General features: G+C 37.1%; 1 protein-coding gene across 2 annotated transcripts; it reads left to right on the plus strand.

Annotated features, from left to right (window-relative positions):
* LOC105047114 (T-complex protein 1 subunit gamma) lies at positions 1 to 9,368 on the plus strand (the record flags this gene model as incomplete). 2 transcript variants are annotated; one of them, XM_073259254.1, is given in 14 exon segments in its annotated part: positions 1 to 41; positions 2,532 to 2,604; positions 2,911 to 2,978; positions 3,203 to 3,272; positions 3,654 to 3,722; positions 3,808 to 3,879; positions 4,028 to 4,101; positions 4,944 to 5,221; positions 7,366 to 7,750; positions 7,819 to 7,944; positions 8,067 to 8,171; positions 8,721 to 8,795; positions 8,864 to 9,068; positions 9,173 to 9,368. In XM_073259254.1, coding segments are annotated over 13 exon segments (1,628 nt in total), but the record flags the coding sequence as incomplete, so codon positions are not given.
* Between the last annotated feature and the right edge of the window lie 6,248 nt (positions 9,369 to 15,616).

A 15,616-nucleotide genomic window follows, 5' to 3' on the forward strand; every position in this document is an offset into this window, starting at 1 on the left:
CTGGAAGTAAGGTGCACCATGCCAACATCCAAGCTTCTAAGGTGAGCATGTTTTGCTACTACAGTTTTTTGCTGTCAGGGGAGAGGTGAATACTTTTCATTACCTTATTGTAGGATGCTTAGATGCTTGACTTTGGCATTGCATCTGGGAATGGAGAAGCGTGCAATTAATGATTTGTGTATTCCTATGTTGATTTTTTAGTTCGCACAGTCCAAGATTGATTGGTTTTTCTGACTAGTCGTTAAAATTAAAATGCTCCTTTACATAGGTGGTGAACAAAGATAACCTTTATTCAATTGACTAATATGTGCTTCATGCCTTCTCTTAAATGTTGTATGATTTTTATTTTTAACCATCAGAAGCAACAAATCATTTTTGTGTCAGTATGATGTTTCTATAAATGCTTTTCATACAATGATATCATTTTTTTCTACTCATTGGCTATCTTTTAATTTTTCTAAAGCAAAATATAGACCAGGGCAAACATAAGCAGCTGGGTTTTAATTTAAGCCATGTATAAATTAAGTCAATGTACTTATTTAAATTTTAAATATAAATATACTGTCATCATGGATTATCTACTAACTAATGACCAAGTAAAATTTGTTATTATTCATCTTTCTCTTATTATAGCATTACTCTCTTATTTCTGTCTTGTTGTAGCATTTATGAAAAGAAGAGCTTAGTTTCTTATAATAGTTAAACCTCTATACCATCTTCCCTGAACAAGGGTTAATAGATGGAGGTGAAAGAGCCTTCTATATGCACACATGTAACCATCCTTCTGTTCCATTAATTGGACCTATTACCATCTTTCCATTGTCATAACCATCCATCAGTACCATGCATGCTTTTTTCAAGTTCTATCCTTTCTTTCATTTTCTGATATTTTTTCTCCATTATCAAAAACCTATCACCTAGGCTTTTAGATGGTTTGGCCAAGCATTTAGGAACACTGTGCGTTGAGGTGTCCCTGCTGCTTAAGAACGGCCTGGCTGTCATGGCAACCATGTTGGTGATTTTATGAGTTATATAGAATTAGGTATCTTTGGGTCATTTTTGCTTAATAATATCATAGGTATCTCTAGGATGTCACTTCTTAAGCGTATCACAAGAAGAACAATCTCCAAGGCTTGTGGGTTGTCTTAGAAACTGATACATGAATTAGATTTGTGTTCCTTATGAATTTTATGAATGAAAGTGTGCTTGGGGTTTTGAAAAGTATCCTCTTTCTATTGCTTTTGTTTTCTGCCTCCTCCTGTCTATTGTTTTGTCGTTTTTCTCTAGTTGCTCCTCTTCTCTAATATTACCTGGACACTTCAAATCAGCAAATCATAATATCATTACAATTAAATATTAACTGTTGACACTTATATCAAGAGGTTTTCAGGTCTGACATAATATGAAGAAAAGGTTTTGTGAACTCTTAACAAATAGCAATGAAATTGGGCCAATAAGTTATTCATTATGTATACACATCTGCACATTTGTAAAAATATCTAACATAATATGGATATGGCCCCATATGCAATTTTTTGAAAGATAATGCCACTCTTGTTTTTCTTTTTCTTCCCTTCTTTTCTCTTCCTTTTTTCCTCTCCTTCCCTCTCACTCATTAATCCTGTGTTTGTGTTTCTCTTTTCATCCTTTGTTAGGTTCAGCCATGTTCTTTAGTAGGGATTTGTTAAAACATCCTCAAGAAAGCTAACTAGCACCACTTATAAAATGAAAGCAATAAATAAAAATGCCTAATTGGAAGCATAAAATACTAAGAAGGGTCTCATCATTCTTTCCTTCCTGTAGCCTCTTTATCCCTTGAAGTATTTTGATTCAACTATTCTCGGTACATTAGCTTTATTACTGTACAAATGTGTAGAAAGATGAAATCCTATATATATATATATATATATATATGCATGCAAGCAAGCAAGCAAGGAGGGATACCTTTAGAAATTTAAATTGATGCATGCAAGGAGGGATCATATGATGGCTTGGTCAGAGGTTTCACAACCAGATATATGATTCTGACATTAATTTGAAATGTGAACTGAGCAAAGCATATGATTTGAGTTGACTTAGTAAGGCTCAGTGTAACTTTGTGAGAAGTCAGCTAGGTTGAAAGAAATACTTGAATATATTAATAGAGTTGATGAGCATGACTGCTTGCTAGCCAGAGATTATGGTTTTTGAAGAGATGGGTAATTAGACAAAGCTGGCATTTGGATAAGGTCTGTAGGCAATGGAAGTGGTGTATAATTATACAGTGGATGCTTCATGTGGGAACCTATATTAGTTGCCTTACAAGCAATCTATATGGTATTTCACTATTTGAAGACATCATCATCATCTTTTTAATGTTAGCATGTTTGGAATTTAGTGCATCAATCCTATAACGATATTTTTTTTTGATAATCATTTTTTGATATTAGATTGGAGAACTGTTTTTTGTAAATTTGAACTTGAATTGTCTTTCTTGTGATCTCTTTCTCAGGATGTATCATTCAATTAACTTTGTGAATTTTACTGCACAGGCTGTTGCTGACATAATCCGTACTACTTTGGGTCCTCGATCGATGTTGAAGATGCTGCTTGATGCCGGAGGAGGTACATCACGGATGCTAGACATTTTGGTATTGTATATTTGTAATGTAGAATTGTCTTTCAAGTGAAAGTATCGACGATGAATTGATGAGTATTCGAAGATCCTCTTGTTTTTTTCTTTTTTTCTTGCAAATGTCATTCTTTGATGCACTAAGATACCTTGACCAGCATGGGTTCTGCTCTAGGTCAGATCAAGTTTCCAAGAGTTGTCACACTTTTTTGTGCGTTAGATTTTTTTTTTAATTTTTTAATTTGATATTCTTTACATTTCTAACCTGACCTTCTTTTTTCTTGAACTTGTTTTGACAGGAATCGTTGTTACTAATGATGGAAATGCTATCCTACGTGAGTTGGATCTTGCCCATCCAGCTGCTAAGGTAACTTATGCCTCTTATCTTTGTCTGTTACCATTCTTGTTTGTCATTTACATATGCTTATTGGCTTCGGTTGATAGCTAGTGTGCCATGGGTCTACTGTCATATGTTGCTTCTCAGAACTCATGCTTTTTTAATCCGTGCAAGTTCTTTTAGTGCAGGTTCTTTTGTTTTACTTAAAGAATACCAACTTATTCTTAACTGTGCTCTTCTTTGCAATTTGATAGTCAATGATTGAACTAAGCCGCACACAAGATGAAGAAGTGGGAGATGGCACAACATCTGTCATCGTTCTTGGTATGTTCTGTGCATATTGTTTATATCTCTTCAGTGAAGTGCTGAGGTGACATTTACCCTGCACTAGCGGTGCGCTAGCTTAATTACTAGATTATTTGGATTTAGTGGAGAAGTATTGTAGTCAGTGTTTCATAAATTTTTTAGTTCATCTCCAGTTAATGTGACCACCGTATCAATATAGGAAACTTTGCTATTTAGATTATCTGATGCTTGCTGAATTACAGGATTGGATAGGAAGTATATATTTGGCACATACATTTATGTATCTTCTTTTTTTGGATAAATTTATCTCTTATCTTTGATCCGTGATGATAAGAATGCATGTTTTAAAAGAAATCTAGAGCATATGTTACTGATTGTTTGAATGAAAATTTGTTGAAGCTGGTGAGATGCTTCATGTTGCGGAAGCTTTCATTGAAAAAAACTATCATCCTACAGTTATCTGTCGAGGTAATTTCTGTAGATCCAATTGGACCTTTTCTTACTTTGTGCCTTCAAATTCTTGCTTTTAACATTGTTTGACATCCCCTCACAGCATATAATAAAGCCCTAGAGGATGCAATTGCTGTTCTGGACAAGATTGCGATGCCTATTGAGGTGAATGACCGTAAGTTCTACACAAGTATTACATCTCAATAGTGTGAAGTGGGTGTTTTGATACCTTGGAGCTCATGACAATATGATCTATGTGAGCTGCTTCTTCTTCTCTCTAACTTTGTTCCTTCATCTTCTGTTCGTTTTATTTCGAATGGTAGGTGCCACGATGCTGGGTCTGGTCAAAAGTTGTATAGGTACAAAATTTACCGGACAATTTGGGGACCTAATTGCTGTGAGTATTTTCTCCCTAATAACAAGTTTTCACTTTTCCTTCTAAAGATGTCTTCACATGCTTTTTATGGACAACAAGCATGGGCAATCAACACTTCTAATCCATATTCTTTTCTGTTTCATGATGCATCTATGTAGGCTTTGTGAGGAAGCACTTATTTTCTATCTATCTTACTAATAGTTTCTAGTAATTTTTACAAACATACTCCAATAATAAGGACTATTTAAGATAATTCATGATTCATATTCAAGCTGACCTGTTTGTTTATTGTCCTTATTGGATTCAAAACCCTTCCATAATATGTAAAAGACACTAGGCTAGAAAAATTTGCTCCCATTGACCACAAATTATGTCTTTTTTCCACCGAACTCTTTCTTAAGCCTGTAAACAATTGATATCTGTATGTTCGATATCTGTATGTTTGATTCGCACTGAATTTGTTGCTAGCCCTTGTACTAGTATCAAGTCAAAACGAAGTTTCTATGATAACAGTGCATGTGTAGGATATATATCTGCTTGCTTCTCTACTTGCAGTATGTGACATGAAGGTCGTTGTTTGAAGAGCTGGTCTCTTTCTACAGTTATCTATTTATCTAGGGACACCAGGTGGTTTTTATAAGTAGCAAAGATATTTTCAGATTTTTATTAGTGCACATTGTACTTTATAAAATTTGAGGTTAGCTATATTGCAATAACAACTGGATGATTTGAGTTTCTGAAAAACTGTTGAATTTGTTTCTTATTGCTTTCTCTTTGATTTGTCCATTGTTATTTTCCCTGAGTGATGTATGATTTGTTAAACCCTTTTGAGATTGATGTGTCTTGCATCATATCATATCTAGGATCTTGCCATTGATGCTACCACAACAGTTGGTGTGGACCTTGGCCAAGGTTTGCGTGAGGTAGACATCAAGAAGTATATAAAAGTTGAGAAGGTTCCTGGTGGCCAGTTGGAGGACTCTAAGGTTCTTAAAGGAGTTATGATTAACAAAGATGTTGTTGCCCCTGGAAAAATGAGAAGAAAGATATTGAACCCGCGTATCATTCTCCTCGACTGCCCCCTTGAGTATAAGAAAGGAGAAAATCAAACTAATGCTGAGTTGGTAAAAGAAGAAGATTGGTAAGAACTTTTATGTTTCTGTCTGTTATCAATTATAACAAACGCTAGTGCACCCATATGCATATTTTTGTAGAAGATGCAAACTGCGAGGAGAATTTGCGGATGTCTTTGGAATGATTTTTTTTCCTTGTTGTTACTTATTTACTTAATGTGGAAATGAATTCAAGTCTACAACTGATCTTTCTTGGGAATCCAGCTGTCAGGAGCCCTAATTACGAAAATTTTATCATTACACTTTCTTTTGGAAGGGAAGTGTTATAAATATTGGAAGAACCAGTAGTCATGTGGTCAAGGAGGCTATTTGATGAATAAAAATGCTTCAATAAGTTGCTTGAATGGGTTCTAAAGGGCTAAGAAGGTCGTTAGTGAGCTTCAATCTTTGCAAACAGAAGAAAAGATGTAATTTTTTTTTGAATGGAACTCAAAAGGCATAGATAATTAATTATTTGGAGCAACGATCATGGATCCCATGTCGGTCGGCCGGCAGTACGAGTCGTTATGCCCCTGTATCGAATCGTACTGGGCTCGAACTGACATGGAAATGAGGGATGAACCGGGAAAGAAAAGAGAGGGGCGAGGGATGGAGAGGGAGGGAAGGAAAGGGAGGTCAGTAGAGATGCTGGAGGTGGCCATAAGAGGATTGCGGAGGCCGCTAGAGGGCCGTCGAGGCTTCCTGGGCTCCGTGGTCCTTTGAGAAAGAATCAGAGAAGGGGGGGGGGGAGGCGGTGAGGAGGCCGTTGGGCGGCTTAAAACAGCCTACGGCCGTTGTGGGTTTGAAACAAGGGCAAAGTTCTTATTTTATTGTATTTTTTAAAAAAGGTGATACACAATGAAGTCGGCAAATGCAGCCACAGGCTGTTTTGGGCCGTCCAGCTGCCATGGTAGCCACCCGGTGGCATCTCCACCGCCTTCTCCTCCCTCCCTCTTATCTCCCTTCCCCTCTTTCTCTCTCTCTCTTCTCGCATCTTGTGGAGAATTGCAGTCTTTCAGTGGCTCTCCAACAGCCTCGGCAGGCCACCACCGGTCTTTTCTTTTCTTCCCTCTTTTTTCTCTCTCTCTCTTTTTCTTCTCCTTTGCTCTGTTTTCATAGGCGTTCCAAATCAAATGCTCAAACCGCACCAATTAGCCATCGGTACGGTTCAGCACGTGGTTCAGGATGGTTCAGCGAACCATGATTTTGGAGCAGTAATAGACATTTCTACATCAATATGCTTCGTGGTTCTGGGCGGTTCGGCAAACTGTGATTTGGAGCAGTAATAGACATTTCTACAGCAATATGCTTGGCACCAACTTAAGGAAGTGTCTGGTAGATGAAGGAGATCACAGTACCTTTCTAGAATAAAACAAGTAGCATAAGAAGTTCCAGTTGAACTTTTCTAGATCTCAATAAAAAATTATGTGGTATTAGCGTGTAATTGCTGTTACCTGGATGTGTTAACATCAACTGAATGCTTCGTAATTTTAACTAACTTACCGAATATTGTTGGGAGTAAAGTGCCTTTAAGCTTTCTGGAGATGTATCTAAACAAGTTTGGAACTTCTTTCAAGTTATTAACTCAAACAAGTGAGTCAAGGCTGTCCTAGTGGCACTTATCTGTAGGTTTTCACTTGGGGGCTCAGGTAGACTTGAATAGGCGTAGTTGAATTTGAATTGAATCTGTTCGACTAAAACTATATCTTCAGAAGGTCAAATGTATTTGGTCAGTCATGATCAACTAAACCTTCTGCTAGAACTGTAAGTTTTGCTCTCTTTGAGATAATTAAAGGCTAAATCATCTGATATTTTAATGTCTGAAGTTGTTCGCAAAATGTTTGAACAAATTATAAAGATAACTTGGTGTATATTATTCAATGATTTATCAGTATCTTCTTTAAAAAGAATCTGGATTTTCTTCTTGCCACTTGATGGTTCACTTTTTATATTTTGTAGGTAATCTATGTAAAAAGTCCTTAATCAGTACTCACTTGAGTCTTGTCCGTTAAATAGTTTTAACATTCTCATGAAGCCAAAGACATTGTATAAGTGTCATATTATCAAAAACATCCTTTATTGACATCTGAGCATCTCATAAGAAATTGGTTTCCAGAACTAATCTGTAGTTCTCTGCTTAATATTTGTCACTAACAAGTGTATTTTTGGTCAGGGAAGTTTTGCTGAAGATGGAGGAGGAATATATAGAGAATCTCTGTATGCAGATTCTGAAGTTCAAACCTGACTTGGTTATAACGGAAAAAGGGCTTAGTGATCTTGCATGCCATTATTTAAGCAAGGCTGGAGTCAGTGCTATCCGGAGATTGAGAAAAACAGACAACAATAGGATTGCCAAGGCTTGTGGTGCAGTAATTGTAAATAGGCCCGAGGAACTTCAAGAATCTGATGTTGGAACAGGAGCTGGGCTATTTGAGGTCAAGAAAATAGGCGACGAGTTTTTTGCATTTATTGTGGACTGCAGAGATCCAAAAGCATGTACTGTTCTCTTAAGAGGTGCGAGTAAGGATCTTTTAAATGAGGTTGAAAGAAACTTGCAGGTATGATTTTAGCAATGTTCATCAAAACTCTGGACTTGATGTGCCTATTGCTAACTTTTCTCTCATAGGATGCCATGTCGGTAGCACGGAACATATTGAAAAACCCAAAGCTTCTTCCTGGAGGTGGTGCCACAGAGTTGACAGTGTCTGCAGCATTGAAACAGAAGAGTTCATTGATTGAAGGTATTGAAAAGGTGAGCTTTGTTTCTTCCTTATTAGTTGATACATTAGATTGAGCTTTAATTAGTGTTGTTATGTGTATGCACTTGTGGTCCTTAGTGCAACAATATGCTTCACCTTTGTCCACTTGTGTCAGTGGCCCTATGAAGCTGCTGCTGTAGCTTTTGAGGCTATCCCACGAACCTTGGCTCAAAATTGTGGGGTGAACGTTATTCGAACAATGACTGCTCTCCAAGGAAAGGTAAAAGGCAAAACCTAACCCTTTTTTTAATTTTATTTTGCATTTACCTGTTAGTAAACCTAGTTATGAGTTGTAGATTAGACATACTTGGTCAAACTGTACAAGACCAAACAAAATGCCTGAGCCACCCCATAATGTGCAGGAACTGCAGTAACCTGTGCCGATAAGATCACCTTTCCAATCTAATCACTAGTCTCTCCATCTGATTGTATCCCATGTGTGACACCACACTTCCTGATTTTTTTCATCCAACAAGACACTACTTCAAGCAAAAATCCTTTTTAAGATTGGATGCAACTCCATTGTGCAATGCATTCTCACTGTATAGAACTATGTGAAGATGCATGCAGGTAAGCAGGCAGGCATATAGATGTAGGGGGTTATATATCCTGAAACCTCAGCAGACTGCTGTACTCGAATTCATCACCGGCTCTCCTGCACGGAGGGTTGCTTCTATGGGATGATGATGCTAGTTTTTGATAGCTTTAAGTTTAACTTAACAAAACAAATGGTGCTCCTAATTATTACTTTTATGTTTTTATGGTGCAGCATGCTAATGAGGAAAATGCATGGGTTGGCATTGATGGAAACACGGGTGCCATTGTCGATATGAAAGAGAGAAAGGTATGGGCCTCAAGATTTCCCCTCAGACCCTTCCCCAGCCTCTCTCTAACCTTTTTATTCTTTCTCAGATATGGGACTCTTACAATGTTAAGGCACAAACATTTAAGACAGCCATTGAGGCTGCTTGCATGATTTTGAGGATTGATGATATTGTGAGTGGAATAAAGAAAAAGCAGGCTCCTGGAGCTGGCCCAACCCCATCGAGACCAAAGATGGAGGAAGAAGGAGATGCGGACAATGAGCAGATGCTTCCAGAGTAAAATTTTGAAAGGGGTTCGTTTATTTGCTTACTGGAGTGTTTGAATACCTGGATGTGCATTCTTGTTCTCTTGTCAGCAAGTTTTATCAGGGAATGGTAACAAATTTTGTTTTCTTAGGTCATTTTTCACTCCTTGAGGACTACCAGGATTAGTTTTATTCCGTCCTTGGTGCACGTTTTGTTATCTGGGAACCAATGAGGGTTCATGTATGGTTTGTTTTCAACAGATGGTTTATCAGCTCTTATATTGTAAACGCGAAAGGAGTATGTTAAGATGTAAGGGTAGCATATGAAAATGTGATTCGTTGTTTTTAGTTTTGACCTGATCTTGTACAGAAAGAGACAACAAATGATTTGAGGACTGGCCATCAATTTAGTTGAGGAAGTGTCCTAGTTGTAGCAATGCTTTTCTGACCAAGTGAAATTTTTGTTTCTGGCAGGTATGTATCAGCCAGCAATCTAGGTGAGATCATATGGTTTATGGAAGCGATGCATAAAATGATTTACAGTTCTGGTCTACTGCCCCTGAATTGTGTTCGGAGTGCATTTAGGGCTGGCTGTTAATCCAGCAAGGTCTGTGAAATTCTTTGTGCATCGGCCGCATGCGGTCGTGCATCACCTGCGGTGATTGGCCTATGCGTGGGGTTGGAAGAAAAATTTTTTTTTTTTTTCTTGCATCGTGTTCTAATTCCCTGCGAGTCAATCATCGTGGCCGCTTGCAGTGCACAAAGAATTTCTCAATCAGGTAGTCTTGTGCTCCACCAGTGTGCCCATCCAGAGAACGTTAGAGATTCACCAGAAAGCCCATCCATGGGCAAACTTGATGGTGAGGATGCAAAGCTCAAAGAGATGGTGCCATTAAAGATTGATAAGACAAAAAAGGTTTGGGTACCATACATGGAAGCCCTATCGTAAAAATTGAGAGCTATGGTTGGAAGGGATGAAAAATAACTATAAAATCTCACTGAGACGGCATACTACGGTAATAAACAATAATTCACGGTGGAGTGTGTGGCTCGGTTTTATGCACTTGCAACAGCTAGATTGAATTGAGAGTTGGGTAAGATGGGGACAGTGAAGTATCAGGAAGCCTTTGTGGTTTATTTAATATTGATTGTATTTAAGGGTTGTATGAACTCCAAGTTGTCATCGTCCTTGAAAAAGATGATATTTGGCAGCTCTTGGGATTGTCAGATAAATTGCCTCTTGGATGCCTTGTGCTTCTGTGCTCTTTTCTAAAATAATATAAAAAAAAATTAATTATATAAATAATTTTAAATTTAATTTTTTTATCAAAATAATATAAAAGTGGAAAACGTCATTTTGAATGATGTTTTCTCCCTGCCATGTCACCCATTTTTTTCACGATGGCATCGTCTCAAAAAAAAAAAAAAAAATATCATTTAAAATGGCATTTTTATAAACACCATTCAAAATGGTATTTTTTATTTTTTTCATTAAAAAAAAAAATCAGAAAAAATGGAAAAAAATAATTTTTAAAATTTTAAATTAATAAATAAATTAAAATTTTAATTTTGATTGAAATTTAAAATATAAAAATTTGAATTTGTAATTCAAATAAAAAAATAATTTTAGATATTTTTTTAATTTTTTTTAAAAAAATGTCTAAAAATTTTTAAGAAATTAAAAAATTAAAAATATCATAGAAAAGAAAAAAAGAGAAAGAAATACGAAAAAATAAAAATTTTAAATTTAATTAAAAAACATCATTCAAATGCTTGTCAAAAAAATTTAAAAAAAATTTAAAAAATAAAAAGTACCATTAAAAAATAAAAATTTTTAAAAAATCAAAAAGAAATAAGAATATAATTTAAAATTTAAAAGAAATAAAATTTTTAAGATTAATTAAATAAAAATATTATTTCAAATTACTTTCTCAAATTAAAATTAATTTATTTAAAAAATATTGAAAAAAAATAAAAAAAATAGCCTAAAAAAATTTCATAAAAAAGAAAGAAACGTAAAAAAATAAAAAATATATAATTATAAATTTGAATTAAAAAAATTAATCTGAATTAAATTTTGATAAAAAAATAAATGCATAAAAAAGTAAAAAAAATGAGGAAAAATGTGAAAAAAAATTTGTAAATTGAACTTTAAAAAAAATAAAAATTTTAACTTTAATTCAAATAAAAAATATCATTTCAAATTTCGTTGTCCATTTCAAATTATTTTTTAAAAAAATTATCTCAAGAAAAGAAAAAAATATTGTAAAAAAATAAAAAATACCCTAAAAAGAAAAAAAAGAAAAAAATAGAATTAAAAAAAATAAAAATTTAATTCTAATTGAAAAACAAAATTTTTAATTTTTAATTTTAAAAAATAAAAATTATAATTATAATTGAAATAAAAAATATCATTTTAAATAACTAAATTAATTTAAATATAATTATTTAAAAAATATTTTAAGTAAAAGAAAAGAATACTAATAGAATGCTAAAAAGATAAAAATGAAAGAAAACTGAAATTATAATTTCAAATGATAAAAATTTTAAAAAAATTAAAAAAAATATCATAAAAAAATAAATAAAAAATGATAATAAAATAAAATTATAATTATAAATTAAAAAAAAATTAATTTAAATTTAAATTAAAAATTATCATTCAAATTATTATCTTCATTATTTAATTAAATTTATTTATTAAAAAATCATAAAAAAATAATTAAAAAAATTTTAAAAAAATTAAAAAAAAGAGAAAACATCAAAGAGAATGGCGTTTTCTCCTCCCCCTACTTTTCTCCTTCTCCCTTCTCCCTCTTCTCCTTCTCCCTTCTCCCTTCTCCCTCTTCTTCGGCATCTCTCCGGCGGCACGGCGACACGACGGCGAGCTCTCGGCCACAGACCCCCGACGGCGGGCTGCGCGCCCCGGCGGCGGGCCCCGGCCCCCTCCTTTCCCTCTTCCTCTCTCTCTCTCTTCCTCTCTCTCTCCCTTTTCCTTGGCCGCCGGCTACAGACGGCCGGCGGCGGGCCGCGCACCCCGACGGCGGGCCCCGCGTCCTGGCGGTGGGCCCCGGCCCCCTCCTCTCTCTTCCTCTCTCTCTCTTCCTCTCTCTCTCCCTTCTCCTTAGCCGCCGGCCACAGACGGCCGGCGGCGGGCCGCGCACCCTGATGGCGGGCCCCGCATCCCGACGGTGGGCCCCGGCCCCCTCCTCTCCCTCTTCCTCTCTCTCTTCCTCTCTCTCTCTCCCTTTTCCTTGGCCGCAGGCCACAGACGGCCGGTGGCGGGCTGCGTGCCCTGGCGGCGGGCCCCGCATCCCGACGATGGGCCCCGGCCCCCTCCTCTCCCTCTTCCTCTCTCTCTTCCTCTCTCTCTCCTTTTTCCTTGGCCACCGGCCACAGACCCCCACCGCCGGGCCCCGCATCCCGACGGTGGGCCCCGACCCCCTCCTCTCCCTCTTCCTCTTCCTCTCTCTCTCCCTTTTCCTTGGCCGCCGGCCACAGACGGCCGGCAGCGGGCCGCGCGGTCCGACGGCGGGCCCCGCATCCCGTGGCGGGCCCTGGCCCCCTCCTCTCCCTCTTCCTCTCTCTCTTCCTCTCTCTCTCCCTTTTCCTTGGCCACCGGCCACAGACACGGCGGCGGGCCGCGCGCCCCGACGGTGGGCCCTGCTCCCGGTGGAGGGCTCATCGGGGGGCGGGGCGGCGGGCCCCACCGTGGCGGCGGCTGCCCCTTGTGGCGGGCCCCGACCCTCCCCTTCTCGATGGTGGGATACGGCAGGTCCGACGCGATGGGCCGCGATGGCGGCAGGGCCCACGGGCTCCGGGTCACTCTGTGATGGTTCCCGACGGCGGCTCCACGATGGCCCTTGCGATCGGCCGTCTATTTCAATCTTTTTTTATCTCATTAATTTTTTTTATTTTTATTTTTATCTCATTAGATTCAGATATGTTTCAAATTTTTAAATATATTGCATTTCATAAAACGTAGACCCGTCAATTGACCAATGTAGAATATTCTACGTTATCCGTATAAAATATATATTAAATATATATTTTTGTACGGATATCGTAAAATATATATATTGGTCAATTATTATCCAGTTTGGACAGTTTGGAATTGCATTTAATTCTATAGATAATTACATTATTCGAATGATATGCGGAGGGTTTGAGAGAAATTTCGGACAGTATTTTTCTTTAGTTCTCCTCACACATTTTGAGTCGTGTGGGGAGAACTAAGGGAAATACTGCGAAATTCTTTCGGTCCTTTTTGCGTATCGTTTGATTGATGTAATTAATCTATAGAATTAATGCAATTTCGAATGGGATAGGATCTATCTGTACCTATTTGTTGATGATATGGTGCATGTATCATGTAAATCTTTTGAAATGATAAAATAATTAATAATATTAAATAATAGTGTTGATTTTTTTCATAGTTTCTCTGAGAAAATGGCCAGTACTCGAGTTCGTGTACTATTGTATTATGATGGCATGATACAGAATGATGAAACTGGTGTGCAGTACAGTTACCCTGCAAATCGGATGATTAGAGTATCTTCATCATTATCACGTCAAGAATTATTGGATCATTTATACAGCAGTATTCCTGTAGACAGAAAAATATGAAATAAAATTGAAATAAAAATCTCCTAATCTATCGGGATAGTTAATACAGAGTAAATATATCTTGGTTCCAATTGATGACGATGAAGATGTCGAAGAAATGCTGACTTTTTCTTTGAAATATTCAGAATGCTGATTTTTAGAATTATATATTGAAAAGAAAGATGTACCAAGCTTTGGATACCATAGTCGCTTTTAACTCAAGCGGATAATAATGTTGGGCCTTCCTCACCTTTCGTAACTCCTATGATGCAAACCGATAGTGTTGAGGTCGGTTTTGCAGAACAACATTCCACTACTGCCGGTCCTAGTTGTCCAATTATTCCAAGTGCTATGGTGACTTCTCCTGTGTCTTCTGCTATGGTGACTTCTCCTTTGCTAGAAGTAATGGTAAGTGCGGGAGACGACATCATATAGAAACGATAACTGGGTAGTCGATGGAATAAATTCTGATAGTCTGAGTTTTGAGTCAGATGAAAATGGAGATGAAGACTGTTGAATGGATGAGGACAGTAGCAGTAATGATGATGATGATGAAGATGAGAATGATGATGAAGATGTTCAAGCTAATATTAATATGGAAGAACCTCAACCTCGCTTGCACGAAGCTCCACAATATTTTAATGATATAAATTTAGATGATGGTGGTTGTGTTAGTGCTGGTCGAAGATTGAATTCTGACAATCATTTTGGGACTCTTCGATGGCTGAATTTTCTAAAGGTCTAATGTTTGAGAGTAAAGATTATGTAAGGAAAGCTGTTGATCTTTATCACATTATGAAGCATCGGACATACAATGTAGTTCAGTCGCATTCAAAATTATATCCGTACGATACGCATCATCAGATAATGTTCAACTTGTAAATGGAGGCTTCGTGCTGCATTGTTGAAAAAATATGGATATTTTCAAATCACAAAATATGAGGATCCTCACACTTGTTTGTTTACAGGATTGAGTCGAGACCACAAATATGTCAGTGGAAGGATGATTAGCACATTAGTCAACATATTGTTGAGAAAGATCCCGGTATTAAAGTTGAAGCTATTGTGGCAGCCATTAATAATCAATTTCAATATACAGTATCATACAGGAAAGCATGGTGTGGAAAGCAGAAGGCATTGGTTGATATTTATGGAGAATGGGAGCCGTCTTATGCTAAATTACTTATTATATGGCTGCACTTCAACATGCAAATCCCGGTACAGTTGTTTCATGAATTTTTTTCAAGCTGTGAATTCTAATGTCAAGTTTTAAATTATATTTTTGGACTTTCAAACCATCTATCCAGGGTTTTACCACTGCCGTCCTGTAATCAGCATTGATGGCACGCACTTGTATGAAAATTTAAAGGTAAGATGTTAATTGCAACAGGCATTGATGCAGAAAATGGGATATTTCCATTAGCATATGCAATTATCGATGAGGAGACGACTGCAAGTTGGAGTTGGTTTCTTTTCCAGCTCAGAACACATATCGTTAAAGATAGAAATGAATATGCTTAATTTCTGACAGCATCCAGTATATTAAATGCCATCGTAGATGAGTCTATTGGATGGAGTCCACACGTGCCTATCACCGATACTGTTTAAGACATATCTGCAGTAATTTCAACACTCATTTTAAAAATGTGCAGCTGAAAAGAGCAGTATGACAAGCAGAAGCGCTCATCAAGTTCGCAAATTCAACTTTATCATGGGTAGGATCAGAACAGTGAATGAAGAGGCTTGGAGCTGTTGTCGAGATAGAAAAGGAGAAGTGGACATTGGCACATGATGATGGCCTGTGCTATGGTGTCTTAACTACAAATTTTAGAGATTTTTAATAGTTTTTACGAGGAGCTAGAAATGTGCCAATTACAGCTTGTGTTCAAATGACATTTTATCGTCTTGTCAAATATTTCAATACAAGGCATGCCCAAGCCTTGAGATATGTAGAGGAGAATCCAAATAATCTTTTTACTCCTCATGTTGCAATT

The sequence above is a fragment of the Elaeis guineensis genome, chromosome 6 (assembly GCF_000442705.2).
Source record: "Elaeis guineensis isolate ETL-2024a chromosome 6, EG11, whole genome shotgun sequence".
Classification (NCBI taxonomy): domain Eukaryota; kingdom Viridiplantae; phylum Streptophyta; class Magnoliopsida; order Arecales; family Arecaceae; genus Elaeis; species Elaeis guineensis.